At 32.8% G+C, this 16,585-nt stretch overlaps 1 protein-coding gene across 2 annotated transcripts; it reads left to right on the plus strand.

The window, feature by feature from the left end:
- The first annotated feature begins 577 nt into the window (after positions 1–577).
- On the plus strand, positions 578–9,527 carry LOC105326251 (phospholipase DDHD1). 2 transcript variants are annotated; one of them, XM_011426280.4, is made up of 14 exons: positions 578–1,230; positions 1,991–2,149; positions 2,396–2,524; positions 2,647–2,785; positions 3,347–3,462; positions 4,069–4,175; positions 4,590–4,701; positions 4,911–4,987; positions 5,457–5,521; positions 5,857–5,935; positions 7,022–7,171; positions 7,741–7,897; positions 8,798–8,935; positions 9,041–9,527. In XM_011426280.4, the coding sequence occupies exons 1-14, from the start codon at positions 786–788 to the stop codon at positions 9,190–9,192; spliced, it is 2,025 nt and encodes a 674-aa protein (XP_011424582.3). In that variant the 5' UTR covers positions 578–785; the 3' UTR covers positions 9,193–9,527. The 2 variants fall into 2 exon arrangements, with proteins under 2 accessions (XP_011424582.3, XP_011424499.3); XM_011426197.4 differs by having other exon boundaries at positions 579–1,230; positions 7,741–7,987.
- Positions 9,528–16,585: the final 7,058 nt, after the last annotated feature.

Here is a 16,585-nt window from a genome sequence, read left to right on the forward strand (position 1 = left end):
GTTAATTTTAAAGAAATATAATTATATATTGCAGTTATTAATTCCTTACAATGATGATATGTATTTAAACTTTTAATCTATTATGAAAGCTCAATTGCATGTTCATGAAGGATGGGGCCTCAAAGTTTATATTGGATCCGACTGCATGATGCAATTAGTGCTCCTTTATATTGAACTATTTAGTTATATATCATAATGTAATTTATAACAAATGGTTATGTTTTGAGTTTGTTACTTGTATAACGTTAAAAGACATCTGTAATACAATTTTAAAAGTCCTAAAACTTATGACAGCATCATTCTGCAAGAGAAATTCTCCTGATAATGAGGAAATTAACCACTACTTGACACATCTTTTAAAACAGGACATGATTCCATTTGAAGAAGGGGGGTGGGTTCGAGTCATGTCACATGATTACACGATCTAAATATAACACACTGCTGTTTCGAATTAAGGCATATATGATTTTTGTCCAAATGAATTTTTATATCATATTTCAAACTGTCTTAATTAATTTGTTTGAGTTGGGGTTTTTTTTCAAAAAAGGATGCAACGTGGTTTTCATCGCAGATTAATAAAATACGCAAATAAGCGTGACGTTGAAAGGTGAAGGTCGTTGGACCAAAGTCCGAATTTTGACAGTTGTGTGTTACAGACGACATATGTTGACGACTTGATTGCAGACTGACGATTTAGTTGCAGACTACCACGGTTCATGAAATGAAAACATATATTTTATAGCATATGGAGAGGGGGAGTTGACAATTTTGTGCTTTGAAGCGACATGACGAGCGAGTTTGCATCGCTGGGTGATGGCATTGGAAGTTCTAGAAACACCTCTTCTTCGCGAAGTTCCAATGATCATAGGCTTTATCCGAGTTTGTTTCCTTCGGACGATGAGACAGAAGATGACAATACGAGTGAATTTTCAGCAGACAGTGAAGCAAGAGCAACTCCACCTTTAGTAAGATTAAAAAACCCGCTATTCCCTAAAAAAGAGTATGTTGACAAGTTGAGACCAGAGGAAATCCGGTGGTTCTACAAGCAAGAAGGAGATAAGGAATGGACACCATTTATTGGTTATGATTCTCTGAGAATAGAATGTAGAAACCGAGCGTTACAAACTGTCGAGGATGAACAAGAAATTGACAATGATGTTATACTGGTTCGCGGTGGCCTCTATCAAGTAGATGTTGCTAAAAGGAAGTGCACACCTGTGTATTGGTCAGGTATGTGTTTGGTTCAAACATCAATATTAGCTTGTTTTCACTTTAGTAAGATAAATAACCTATAAACAACTGATTATATAGTAATATACTCAATTGACTTCTTCATTAAAATAGCTAAATCTAATATTATGCACAATTAAAAATGTGAATATTCATTATTAAGCTAAATCCTAAGAGAAATGAATTTGTCATTCCAAGGTAATTTTAATATAACTATAAGATTGATGGATTTGCTCTACAGTTCACAAATGTAAAAATGTTAGTGTATAGTACAGTACAGAAGCAATATTAGTGAGATCAAAGGATTCATTTGAAATAAGTTACTACTTCCATAAAGAGTACTTTGAAAAATTTCAATGTGGATAATTCATCATTGAAACTGTTTACAGAGTAAGTAGCTACACAACAATAAATCTGAATCAGTAAGAAATCAATAGTAGTTGGCTTAAGTAAACAGAGTATTATTCAGAATTATAGGTATATATGATAGGGATGATCTCAAGTGCTTGAACTGTTTAATCAGGCTGTTCAGTGCAGTTCACATCTACTGTATATACTGAAAGTTACCTTAGTATTATCACTATACTTCCAGATAATAATAAAAGTTTTATTGCGTTTAATCATGCAAGGCAAATTCCTCACTAATATAAGATATATAATCAAATCAACATATTTATTAGATGTAAATGTAATCAAATTTTGCAAGCAAAAAAAAAAGAAGGCTATATCCTTTGAATAGCTCTTTTTAATTCACATTAAGGTGACTTATCAGACATCACACAGGGACTCTGGTTTTATGAATACAATGGACAGCCATTAGAAGATAACTTTGGAGTGCCAATAGAAACGGAACATGTTGCTAAATTTATGGGACACAAGATAGAGGAAGAGCACCCATCTCCACAAAGGTCAAGGCCAGGTCTGTGTGCCCCCTTACCAGAAAGTAGATTGCACAAAGTGTTTGATAAAACCCCTTCGAAATACAATTAATGTATCATGAAGTCTTTGAACTTATACCGGTACCATAATTCAATTTGAAAGATGTAAAGTGTTTATGTTTTCTTTGTGCTATTGCTATAAATGTAGTTTTTAATACTGTACCTATGTTAGAAAGGAAAGTATCTCATCATCAACAAAAACTTGTAAATTATGAATTTTTTTTTAGTTCTCCATCGCATAAAATTTACTGACTTTTACATTGAGTGGAATTCTCCCAATGACACTTACCTGTACAGTGAGGCAGCCTCCTCGCGATTTGTCCGCGGCTTTAAGAAGAAACTTGGAATGCAAAAAGGTATGAAAGTGCATCTGAGTCAATATATGAAATAATCTTAATTGCTTGAATGACATAACTGCTTCATAATTAAGCATCAGATGTTGTCTACAGAAAGAAATGTCTATTCTATTCCCTCACAGCTGGCACCAGGTTACTACGAGGCTACAAATATGAAGCAGTTATGGATGATAAGCCTGCCGACATTTCTCATCTTGTGTTTGTCATTCACGGCATTGGGCAGAAGATGGAAACCGGGAACATTGTCAAGAGAGCGAAAGAGTACATATATACTTTTATTACAAAGATACCAGTCTGCTAAGTGTATACTACATACAGGGTTATTTTTGCCACGTGTAATTTTCGCCTTTCTACACTCGCAAACAGTTTTGCCCCCACATGAATTCACCCAGACAGTGTTGTGTTTAAAGAGAGATAATTTAGGCATTAGAATTCGCTCAGTCTTAAATTTGCCTGCTGACAATGACGACAAAACTTTCGATAATAAAATGGGGGCGAAAATTTCCCTGTATACAGTGCAAGTACCGTTGAATGTCGTGACTAATGAGAACAATGGGGGAATGGTTGAGTGGTGCACATACTGTGATTGAACTGTTTTTGATGAATTTATATATTCTTCATACTTTACTAATTCACATTGTCAATGAAACCATTTTCTGCAGAGATTTTTTGTCTGAGTGATGCAAGGGGAAACAACTTTTTTTAGAGAAAAGATGTCATACTTTTAAATCAAAAAAATTATCCAACAACATTCTAACATGGCAGAAATTTGTTTGGATCATTCTAACTAATAGATACATGTCTATATTATTTTCTTTTTAGATTGAGAGAGAAAGTATCACAGATGAAAGCCAAGCATTTTTGTTTGATTGAGAATACTTCACAGAGGGCTGAGTTTTTACCTGTGGAGTGGAGATCTAGCTTAAAACTAGATGGAGGTAGTTCATTAAGCACAGGTTTTATTGCTAATGAGAGCATTTCAGTCTCAAGGTTATTGCCATTTTTTATTAAGAATTAGTTTTACATAAAACTTTCATTTGACAAATGAGCAAACCATTCTTTGTTGCTCTAGATGATTTTTAAATCCAGACAACCATTATTGTCATGTTACCAGATTTTCTCCACCTTTAGTTTTTTGTATTAAGTTTGCAAAAATCAATTGATTTTAAAATGTACCATAATATAAAATTAATTGATAAAACAGATATTAAGAAAAGATCTGCACAAACCTTAAAGCAATCGAATAACAGCCTGTAATCCTCTAAAAGTTCTGGCCATACTATACACAATGAAAAGTTTAACTTGGTTAAGGTTCCAGATCTTAATTAAGAAAATTGAATACCGTATCTTGTGACAAGCTCCAGTAAATGAAAAGATTTCAAGTGAGAGGTTTCAAGTGAGAGGCATTGATGCAACAAAACTATCGTAACTAAAAATATACTGAGCAGAAATGGAGAAACATGTATAAAGAACAGTGGGAGAATAAATCACAAAATGCAAGTTGGCCTAAATGGCATTCTGTTCATGTCTTTACTCAACTGTAGACATGGTGGATTTGATAACACCACACAAGATGAGAGGAATGCGGTCCCTTCTCAACAACAGTGCAATGGACATTTTGTATTATACCAGTCCCCTGTACAGATCAGAGGTTTGTGATTTTCTTCAGTAATGAGAACATTGAATTAGTTTATTAACCATTTACCATTTGCACAGGTCAAATTTGACAAATAAGCCATTTTTACACTTCATTATAGCATCGTTTAAATTTTACATGATCAAAATATATTGATGCACAGAAGCCACATGTCTATTAAAAAAAAAACGTATTCATATATAATACTTATACATGTAGGTTCCCATACTTTATTCATAAAGTGATTTTAAAAAAATCTTTATTCTCCTTGAAAATGAGTACGGAAAAAATGTCCTGAATGTGAAAGGGTTAGCCCAGAGTTTCACAGACTTTAAATGTGTTTTTTTTTATGGTTTAAGAGCGAGACTGTTGATTCAGAACTTATTTGATATTTAATGGAAGAAGTAAATATATTTTTTGACCATTTAGATAACCCACAGTTTACAGAATGAACTGAATCGACTGTTTGAGATGTTTTGTGCCAGAAATCCTTACTTCCAGGTCAATGGAGGTAAAGTCTCCATTGTGGCCCACTCTCTAGGTACAGTAAAGTTAGTGGATACTGGCGTCGTCTTTTCTATAGCTACAGTACTGTCAGCTTTTCTGTTGATAAAACCAGTGTATTGATCATCATAAACATGTCATTATAATTCATCTATAATAACAAGACTTTTCATTACGTTAAGTCATTTTGATTCATAAATGTGTCAGAGCTGCATGTTATCATATGCTTATGAACTTTTCCTGTAGGTGCTGTGATTTCCTATGACATCATCACTGGCTGGAATCCTATTCAGCTCTATGATCAGTTTGTCAACTCTGTTATTGTAAGTTCAACGCTAGTCCTTTAACAGTGGGTATATTCAAATAATCATGACACCAATATGCTCTTCTTTTTGAAAATTTGCAACTTGATTATACTGATACTTGTGGAAACTTTCTCTGTGTTGCATATTATTCTGTTGATGTTCATGGAAATATTTTGCCTTTCCTTAAAAAGTGTTTTACCCCTTTCACAATCAACTGATGAAAAAGTATACAAATCTAGATATTTTAAACAGCATCATCAGTTTTGTTTAGATACAGCTGTTTACCAATCCTGTTTCTCTTCAATAAAAAAAGTTTTATATTGAATGTTTCATGCAACTTTTAAAAAAATATGTTATAAAACAGACTCCCAGTCTCAGTTTCATGGCTCCGGAGACCATCCTTTAACTCTGAACTTTCAGATTTCTGTTGTTGCAACTATAGAAATGTAGTCTGGAGTGAATTGGATGTTGGCTATTTTAATTGTAGGAAGGTGAGCAACAAGACTCCGATTCCAGTGAAATCAAGGAAGAAATACACGAGGCCAGGCAAAAGTATGTTAGCTTTATTGTTTGTTAAAAGATGTATGGCATTTCGCAATAATCTGATTCTCTTATTTTATTATCAGTAATTTGGGTTATGAAACTTAAAATGTACTGCATTAGGTTATGAAAATAATAATCAAAAGTATTTGTTTGTTTGACTAAGTAAATGTATTTGACACTGATTGTAAAGCAATTTGTAATTCTAGAATATAATACTATGTCTTTAGACAGTGATAGAAATATTGTTGATCAGGCAAGAGGGGAATAATTTTGATGATAATTTCAATTGCGATCTTGTAACAATACCTTTATTGAGAAATACAAACATCACTTCTTGAAAACAGGGCCACTGCAGTTGAATCCATTCTCAAAGATGTTCAAGAGAAGCATAAACAAAAATGTGGACCTACACTTTCTTTCACGGTAAATATTGGTCATAACTACATGTGGCTGTCATTGCAAACCACTAAAATATATACGTCATTTTTATATTCACATGAATGTAGATAGGACCTGTGTTTAACAGAAAATTGAGTTTACTTAAATTTGTGTATAAAAGTTTATCATTAAGTTTTTGACAACAACAAGCATCCTTTCTTAATTTCGAAATTAAAAGTTTAAAAAAAATCACCTTGAATATAATTTTGATTTCTGTTGTAAACTGTTTCGCATCAAGTAGTTAGCAACAATTTATACATGTATTCCAATCAGACAATGACATCTAAAATTATAGATGTTTTGATCAGACAACAGGATTTGGTTTGTAAAACAAGACTTTTCCATCATTCAGTTCAATTCAATGGTTTTATATACTGTGGTTTCATTAAGGTGCCTCACTACACCTTTAAATAGTTTCCCAAATCAGCAGAAAATTACTTGATTATCATGATAGAAAGCATGATGGATAAGAAGTATATATGTCAAATATGGGACAAAATGTGCAATTTTAGATAAAAATGATATTTTCAAAAATTTCATTCAGTAAATATAAACAAAAGCCCCAGGTGGATTCGAACTCATGACCTGCGGTTCATAAGCCTGATACTTTAACCACTGAGCTATGACGATATACATCTGTATCGATTGATGCAAACAGTTTAACAAAACATTTAAATCGCCATCTTGTGACGTAGTGTCTTAAGAAGTATAAGTCTCGGTGTAGTGGAGTACATGTACCTAATATTCAAGGGTATCAATTTTCGTGGAAAAAGTGAAAATCACCTATTCAAGGATACGTAAAATCGTGGCCAATGATCCTTTCAATACAAATTGATAGTAGAAATTGCACTTCAATGAACATTTAATTTCATGGATAGACTTAAATACGAAATCCACGAAAATTGGTATTCAACAAATATTGATGAAACCACAGTAGACATCACCATGTTGGCATACAGTGAAAAAGAAATCAAATGACAGACAAAAAAATATTGTAACATAAAGGCTATAGCATGCAAGACAGTTTTATACACTGATTCTTGTCTGATTTTGTTCTTCTCATTGTGATAGATAGAGAACATGTTTTGCCTGGGATCTCCTCTGGCGGTGTTCCTGGCTTTGAGAGGATTCCGACCTCAGGGAAAGGGAACCCTAGATCACATAATGCCTTCCAGTCTCTGTAAACGCCTCTTCAATATATATCATCCATATGATCCTGTTGTAAGGATGGTTTTATTAATGATAATATAGATACCTCGCATAGAGTACATTTGTTTAGTTCAGGACATATCGTTCGATTAATACATCTTGTTAATATGTCATCATATTTAAAATTGCCATTATTTAATAGAAAAATTAATTAAGCTAAAAAAAATTTACCTTTTCCACATTTGAAATTTCTACCTAAAATGTCTAGAGTTGAGAAGATGTGAAATAGAAATTTTGAAATTTGTTATTCAAGTGTTACCTGTAATTCTTGCAGGGGTTGTGATGTTTTTCTCTCCTCAGTCTTCTCAAACCTTAATTTGGTTTATTTCTTATTGGTTACCTTGCATATTTATTTATTACATTGTATCTTCAAAATGTGATTATTAATATTTATTTTTTTACGAAGATTATTTTTTCATTTAGATTTACGAATTGAATTGATAAAAAAAAACTGTGTTATTTAATCTTTGATGTCATTGGATTTTAGGACTAAAAAACTTTTTATTAAAAAAAATCAGTAAGAAGTATCTAATTTTGCTTTTCTTTGTAATACTGCTTATGAATATTTTATATCATACCAGGCTTATCGACTTGAACCTCTCATTCTGAAGCACTACTCTACCATCATGCCTCTGCCAATTCACCGCTTTGACATCAAGCAGAAAGAACCCTACAACCAGATGAAAACCAAAGCCTACGCAGCGTTTAAACCGTCAGCAGAAAAAATCACAGACAAAGGTGATCCTGTAGAGGGCGCTGATAACACTGACTCTTCTCCACAGCATAGTCGCGACTCTTCACCCTCTCGTAACCAAGGCTTTTCTGTTTGTGGGTATTCATTGGTGATGGCTAAATTTAGGGAGTATAGGACACCCCAATTACATATTTTCTTCAAATAGAATTGAAAATTCTCTTTTATGTCCTAATATATTGGGATTTGAATCTTTTAGCAGGTTTTACTCATTGTTTGAAATAAAGCACCTCATAAAAACTTTTTAACTCACATTGTTTTTATCTATAGCTTGATTTATTGTGTCCTATGCTTCTAGAATTCTTGCTTTATGTTTTCATTTTCATGTGGTGGAAGTTTACTCTACTGTTCTCATACATGTACCAGTAGTATTATTTACCTTTGGTCTTAAACTGACACTATAACTATTCCATTATTCAATACATATTCTATGTATTTTACAACTACTTACCTATACACCAATGTTTCATAAGTATTCAGTGAATGCCTGTTTTCATAAATTTCACTGTTAAGTTTATCTACATAATCAAATGTTCATTGAAATATAAAAATTGATAGCAATATTTATTGGTAGGTCGATTTTCAATGAATTTATGTATCTTTCAACCTGTGAGGTTAACTAAATCCAAATTGATGTCCACTAATATTATCAGTAATGAAATCATGTCACACTTCAGGTTCAAGTACCATAAAACCTTTCAGATATGTTTGTAGAATAGATATCCCAAATTAAACATGAAAAACAAATTGAAAAACAAGTACAAACATTTATGAATGAAAGCTTCTGTACCTGGTAACCTGTCGTCCAAAATTTCATTTCAAATGTAATATTGATTGACAAAAATTAAATGCAGTTGTTTTACTGAATACTTGAATGTATGCTTCAGTTAAATGGTTGAAAGGGAAAGAATCAGAAGATATGTCTGCTGAGCTAAAGATGCTGGAAAAAATGGAAGAAGATGTGCAGGAAATCGAAAAATCCATCAAAGAGCGCAAAGAGGTTCTTCAAGAAATTGACCAAACAGGTAAGAGTGATCCTGAACTCAATGAGGCAATATAATTATTCAAGATTTTGTTTACGGTAAATCTGAACCACAGAGTAGAAGTTGAGCTTTGTGTTATGTTTCTAGATTTGGAGTACAGAATAGATTATCAGTTGAGGGAAGCCAGTTTCTCCAACAGCTACATCTCCATGCTGACCTCCCACACCTCGTACTGGACGGATAGAGACGTGGCTTTCTTTGTTCTGTCGCACATTCATCCAGAACTTCAGGATTTATGACAGCCTAGATCTGCAGAATTCCATTTGAAAACACTGTATTACAATTTTATAACCCAAGTGTACAAATCCAGTTGTTTGTATTTATCCTTGTTTTTTAAGCCTACAAATTTTTGTTCCAATAGAATTTTTTGTTTACATATATTGTGCTTCTATCTGCTCGATGGTTACTGTAATCCAAAGTCTTTCAAGGATCACAATGTTTTCCTCAAATATACTTGTACATTTACCTTGCAAAGCTGTAACTGCATTATACTATGAATCAAGATAGGTTAAATATTTAGATGCTTAAACTGATTTATACATGACACAAGATGGTAGGATTTATACAATGACACATTAAGGTAGCTACATTAGCAACGTAAAACCCTTTTTTCCGGTAGATTAATATTACCAGGTCCATGTTGTAAACTCTCTGTTTATTTGTTAATAACACAGCAAAATTGTAGTAAACATTTTCAGTGCTAAATTCTGCTCAAACTTTGAAGTTTGAAGTTCAGTCATTGAGTTACTGTACTTGTAGATCAGTATCTTTTACAGTCTCTCGAGAGATGGGTTTTCCAGCCCGCTAGGATGAATGTGTTCAACAGTTCTCAGTAATTTTGATATTAAATGCTTTTGTTGTAAAATGGTATAAGAACCATATTATTTTCAGGCAAAAGAGATAATCCATGAGGAAGGTGCTTGTTGGATTACCTGTATTGTGTTTATCAAGGTTGTAAAGTGTGATGCTTTATACACCTGTAAGTTAAATACTCTTGGTGTATAATGACATTAAGATCTGTTAGTCTCTAGATACCGGTAGTTAATGAATTTCAAAAGTAAAAAAATGTTGGGGGTATTAAAATGTCATTCTAATACATGTATTAAGGTGGAATAACACACCTTGAAAAAGTCATTCAAATTAGTAGTAAATTATTTTATTATGAAAGATATAATGATAATTAAATTGTACATAAGTCAATAAGCAAAAAAATTGCAGTTTGGGGGTGAAAAATAAATATCTAAAAATTTTAATTCATTAAGCAACAACAAAAGGTCCCGTGTGATTTGAACTCGGTATGTACAGATCACAAGCTCGACACTTTATCCACTCGGCTTGTTGAATAATCCTTTTAATAAAACGAAATGTCGTTTCGATCAGAGGTCAGCCATTTTGTGATTATTTGTTATTTCACCTTATGACCATATAGAACATTCATCGTATGAATCATTCAAGTCGGTGGGATTTTTCACTCTATGGAATTTTATTTAGGAAACCATGTTAATTTGTGGGATTATCCGTAGACTTTATATATATGTTGTTTATATTAGAGTAGTCTCTAGGGTCACCTGGTATCTATGGTACATGTATATGTATACATGCTCTAGTCTTGATAATCACCATACCTCTCTACTATTATTCTAAACTACATTGTTTTGTGGGATTATTAATATTAGATTCTTCATATTTTAGGTTTAATGATATGATACTTTAATTCATGGTAATACAGTATCTACATGAAGATACTGTTTTATTCTTAGGCTGCCAGTGTGTTTTTATTTCATTGTTTGATGATGCACGATACTTTGAAGATTTTATGTTCAAAGAATTTTACACAGTGGGTTTGTTGTGTTCTTGAGAAATGAACTGTTTCTCTCTCTGAATGACTTTTCAAAGTCTACTCTTTTTTTTTAATTTGAGTTGTATACCAGTATATACTGTTAAAAAATGACCAGAACTTAAACATTCCACCTTGACATGACAATCGCAGTTTGTTTGTTGTAAATGACATTTACCTCTGACCTAGTATATATATATTTATAGAAATCCATGGACTATTTTCAAAGGGTAAATTTGACAAGACCTAAGATTTTTTGGTTCACAGCTTTATCTGATGTTGTAGAGCAAATGACATGTCATTTATGGATATACTATTACACTAGCTAGTACCATATGTAGAATAACTGCTTAAAGCACATGACTAGTCAAACTGTTTGACTCAGAGGAAAATAATATACACCTTGCCCTTTTGTTTGTGTCAAATATTCCTGTCGTTAACTCAGTCTGTGATATTTATTTTTATATCTTATTTATACAATCTACAAGAACTGTTCTTTGTTTCTTTATGGATTTGGTCATGTTATCAAAACATGTAACTTTTTGTCTATTTAGCCATGCTGTTATGTTAAAGTATTACAATTTAATTAAGGCTGATAGAGTTGACCGTTATTGATTGTTTCACCTGCTGTCAAACTGCAGTTTGTTGCTTTGTGTCACTTGCTATCTTATTCTGCTTCAAGCTGCTATGGTGTACTACCTGGACCACTGTAAATTTCGCATTGTAATCTGTATGTTCCAGTGAACGACAATTTGCAGTTCACAGGCACCTGCTGTTAGTGAAGGAGTGAAATTAATTTGCATCTACATTGTCTGATATATTTTGAACTAGGGCAGTTTATTTTTTAAAAATGTGTAAACTGCCCTACGTTATGTTATACATGTGTATTATACCGTAGGTAAAAAATAAATTCATTCCTTTCAGTTTTTAGCCTTATTTAAGAGCAGAAAAAATACTCTTTCTTCTGAAATTGGGGTTTGAATGTAAACAATTTTAATGATAAATCAATACACACTTTAAACATACAATTAATTGCAATGTAGGCAACATTTCGAATGCATTGTAAGCACATTTTATTAGCCTATTGAATAATGTGTTCCAACTGAGTTTCATATTTTTCTTTTAATGAAAAGTTAACATCAGTTACCTGTGATGGAGCTGAATCCATTTAGGAACAGAACCATCAGTCATCATTAAAAAGGTCTAGATATTATATAATTTATTTCTTGTATTAGTTTTTATTTTCTCTGTTTGTTCATGTCTTTGAAGAAAATTTTTGATGCTGAGCAACTTGGTTGTGTACTAGTAATCATCCTGTTTATAATACAAAATTTAAATGCTCATTTGATCTTCTATTCCCGCGAAAATAAATATGTTAGTGTGTTTCTGGTTCCATAACTAACTTTTCATTACATACTGTTTTCCATTTCATCAGCATGTTTTCTGGTACATGTATTTAATAGTCGCAAAAACTGAATGTGCTATTTACATTTCTACACATATAACGAATAACAAATATTGGAAAATACAGACTTCGCTATCACCGAGTTTCACTGTATGTATTTAAGATGTGTCACGGGGTGGGTCAGTTGAGGCAGAACACCAATAGAATGTTACATGTACTTGAAAAAATATGTTTTTAACAGTCCATGATTTTTTTTAGGTTGGAATAAGAAATCTGCTTTTAATTCCTAATTAAATAAATAAGAGGTTGAACCTAATGAATCTTTCTCGCTTGAAAATTTGATGCTTTTTCTTTTTATCTGGCGTTACTTCATTGCTATTTTAGCCATTAAGTTTGTTAAATCATTTTGGACAAAAACAATTCTGTGGCGATGGGTAGTTTGAATAATGATTCAGGGTATTTATTGTGCAATAATTTTAAAGATCAGTTTATTGCATACTTTGTTTTTACTTTTATTGTCTAATTCAATTTGTGAAAACCACACAATTTTAGGTCTCATTCAATATGCATGTACTCCTATGAGCAGGTTGAATTCGTTACAAAAATAAATGTAACAGCACAAGTTTATTTGTTTTATCATAAATGTGGTGAATTTCAAATTTTGATAACTTTTGGGTCCTTCCAACCGTATACGGACACTGCTTGAGTTTATCTTGATTTTACTGTATTTAACAGTTTTTGGCTCCTTGAACAAAACTGATCAAATTTGTTGCGATATACATGTAGTTACGTTCTATATTTTTGCAAATGCTGGTTGCAATAGAAGCTGTTTTCACTATTTGTCAAGTTATGCATGTACATGTAAAATGAACATTTATTTTTAAATAAAACTGAACTTTCAGTGCAAAGTATTTTGTCCTTTTGTTTCAGAGGTCACACAACAAGTTGACTTCGTTATGATGTCGAGTACCGATAATGCTGAATACCTAGTTATAAATTAGAACTGATCGCCTAGCTTCCATTCATTATAAATTAACTGATATAAAGAAAGTCGACGCGTAATAAGAGCAATGAAGATGGATGGATAAGGCGTGTAAAATGCCTAAATGTGAGGACGGATAACATACTGTAAAATTAAAATATCCACAATTCTCAAAAAATCATTCAAACCAATGTATATTTACAATAACATCGATTTGTAAGCCTTGAATATGTTCAATACTTGGATTATGTTGATCTAAACTGGCGTATGGGTATCGAAACCAGTGCTTTTTTAGCTCACCTGAGCTGAAAGCTCAAGTGAGCTTTTCTGATCAAAATTTGTCCGTTGTCATCTTCTTCTCCAGAACCACTGAATGGATTTCAACCAAACTTGGCACACAGCATCTCTGGGTGACGGGGATTCAAGTTTATTCAAATGAAGGGCCACACCCTCTTTAAAGGGGAGATAATTTAGAATTATTGAAAATTTTCATTTTAGAAACTATTTGGCCAGAAAAAGTGTAACTTGTATGAAAGTATCCTCAGGTAGTGTAGATTCAATTTTGTTCAAATCATAGTCCCCAGGGGTAGGGTGGGGCCACAATGGGGGGTGGATTTTTACATAAGAATGTATCGAGAACATCCTTAAAAATCTTTTTAGAAACTATTTGGCCAAAAAGCTTAAACTTGTGTGAAAGCATCCTCAGGTAGTGTAGATTCACGCTTGTTCAAATCATGGTCCCCGGGGGTAGGGCAGGGCCACAATGGGGGATGAATTTTTTACATAAGAATGTATAGAAAAAATCTTTAAAAATCTTCTTCTTAAAAACTATTAGGCCAGGAAAGCTTAAACTTGTGTGGAAGCATCTTCAGATAGTGTAGATTCAAGTTTGTTTAAATCATGGTCCCCAGGGGTAGGGCAGGGCCACAGTTGGGGGGGGAATGAATTTTTACATAAGAATATATAGAGAAAATCGTTTAAAATCATCTTCTCACAAACTATTAGGCAAGAAAAGCTCAATTTGGAGTGGAAGCATCCTCAGATAGTGTAGATTCAAGTTTGTTCAAATCATGGTCCCCTGGGGGTTTGGCGGGGCCACAATGGGGGATGCATTTTTACATAGAAATATATAGATAAAATCTTAAAAAATATTCTTGGAAAGTTTTGAGTCCAAAAAGCAGTAACTTGTGTGAAAGCATGGGTTGTGCAGATTAAAATTTGATCAAATCATGATTCCCTAGAAAAAAGTGGGGCCATAAAGAGGGGGTTATTTAGGAATAAAGAAAAATCTTCTAACAGCTACAACAACAAAAAGGGCTTGGTATTTACCATAAAAATATGTGGATAGAAATCGGCAGACTTTTGAGCAAGATCTACTGTACTTAGTTGTCAAGATATTTTGATTTTGATGCTGTTATGCTAATTTGATCATAGTTTAAGGCAATTGTTGCTCAGTGAGCGATGTGGTCCCTGGGCCTCTTGTTTTTTTTTAAACACAATCTAATAAGGTCTAATGGAAAAAAAACCCTCGATTTCAATCATCAAAAACGTGAAGAGATGACGCACTATAATACAAACAATATAATATAATACGCAAAAATACCATGTTGCATCCAAACATTTGAACTTAAAAAAGAATAAATAAATAAAAGTCCGTATATTCGTTTAAACAACGCACTTTGTTGTGACTAAAATGGCTTAGTGGTTAAAGCTCCCCAATATGCATATAAATACACGCGTATTTACCGGCACACAAATATAATGCATGTTATATGTATCATATGTATCATGCGCGGAACCAGAAATTTTTTTTCGTGGGGAGGGGGATATCAATGGCAAGTTTATAACCAGAATTTTTTCGGGGGGGGGGGGGAGGGTCCGGGGCATGTTTTTCGGTAATTCTATGTATGTAAATTTCAGAAAATTTAAATAATCCAGGTGGTCCAGAACCACCCCCCCTTCCCATGGTAATCATAATTATATTGAGAACTAGAAATCAGTGAACGCAATGATTTCAATAAGATTTATAAGTTGTCGGTAATCGTTATCCCTTATACCGAAATATTCCTTTTTGCAAAGAATTTTAATTACATTTTGACATTCAGCCAATGACCAGTAGTTTTTAACCTTAGTGTCTTAATATAATTTTTAGCTTCTTTTTTCTTTCTTTTTTTTTTTTTTGGCAACTTAATAAAGGCTGTATGATTTACATTTGGATATACATGGAATAAACATTTACTGACTTTTATATGGTTGTATATAAACAGTGAAACACGCTGAAACCATCAAGATCAGTATTCCACTTTGCTGACTTCATTTACTTTACTCATTATATACTTTGTATCGTCGGATACCCACGAATGATGACGTCTTATCCCGTTTGACGATTTGTGTCAAGACGTGATCACCCGTGTGAAACCGACATTACGTGTACAACTTCTGTCCTGGTATAAATGGTTTAATTAAGTACACGTATCTCGATATACATGGAGAAACATATTGATTCTTGTCACGTTATACAGGAATTATTTTTTCGAAAAAGGTTGTTAATTGTAATCATTACATTAATTTACTAAAAGTTAGATTTAAAGTTTATAAGATGTGTACTTTAAAGGAAACTTTTCGTAAGGTTTTTGATTCTAATGGTTCGACATCATATGCAAGGATATATATATAAATTCGCGATATGATCCCAAGTTCCTTTTAGTTTGTTTTAAATCAAATAAATTGTAATGTGGTAAGACAATAACTACAAATTCACCGTACTGCACAATGTAATGGTCCAGAATTAGGGTTACAAATACAGTTGTTGTGTATTTATTGCGCTTGAACAAAACTCAGAACAAATTGAACAGTTTTCATCATTTACTATTTTTTTTTTGTGAATTTTATAATGCCGTAGATACTTCTTCCAGGAATCCATTATTTCTCTCCCGGTCATGATTACAATTTCGTCAAATTGAGTTAAGTTTAACATATTATAATACAAGTTATTCTTTTAATTCGGTGGGTTTTATAGCTATGATTACTGAGGTTTAGTTCGGACGAAGAGTCATGACAACTCTCTAAATTTCACATTAATATTAAAAAAAAAGTGATTTTGTGCATGGAATGATATTTTAAAACGCGGAATTTATTTTTATATAGGAGTACATGTAATAGTAAAATATACAAAATTCAAAACGCAAACTGTCTTTCTATCTATTTATAAAGTGTCCAAGCTTTGAGTGAATTCGGAACTCCAAATAAGACTGATTTCAATTCTTAACTTCTTTTGGTTAACTTAGATCAAAGAACAATAGCGTTATTTTCCGCATCTGCGCTAGCCAAGGGTGACGACCCACGGTGTTTCTCTACTCACAGAAATACAGTTGATCGCCACCATTTAGCGAAGATGTATTTTCCGAC

The sequence above is a fragment of the Magallana gigas genome, chromosome 6 (genome assembly GCF_963853765.1).
Source record: "Magallana gigas chromosome 6, xbMagGiga1.1, whole genome shotgun sequence".
NCBI lineage: Eukaryota > Metazoa > Mollusca > Bivalvia > Ostreida > Ostreidae > Magallana > Magallana gigas.

Bases quoted from the DNA above. Each gene is read 5' to 3' on its own strand.
- LOC105326251 (XM_011426197.4), top strand. From the start codon at position 786: ATGACGAGCGAGTTTGCATCGCTGGGTGATGGCATTGGAAGTTCTAGA. The intron at 5,522-5,856 runs GTATGTTAGCTT...TCTTGAAAACAG, and splicing joins ATACACGAGGCCAGGCAAAA to GGCCACTGCAGTTGAATCCA. The intron at 5,936-7,021 runs GTAAATATTGGT...TCATTGTGATAG, and splicing joins GACCTACACTTTCTTTCACG to ATAGAGAACATGTTTTGCCT.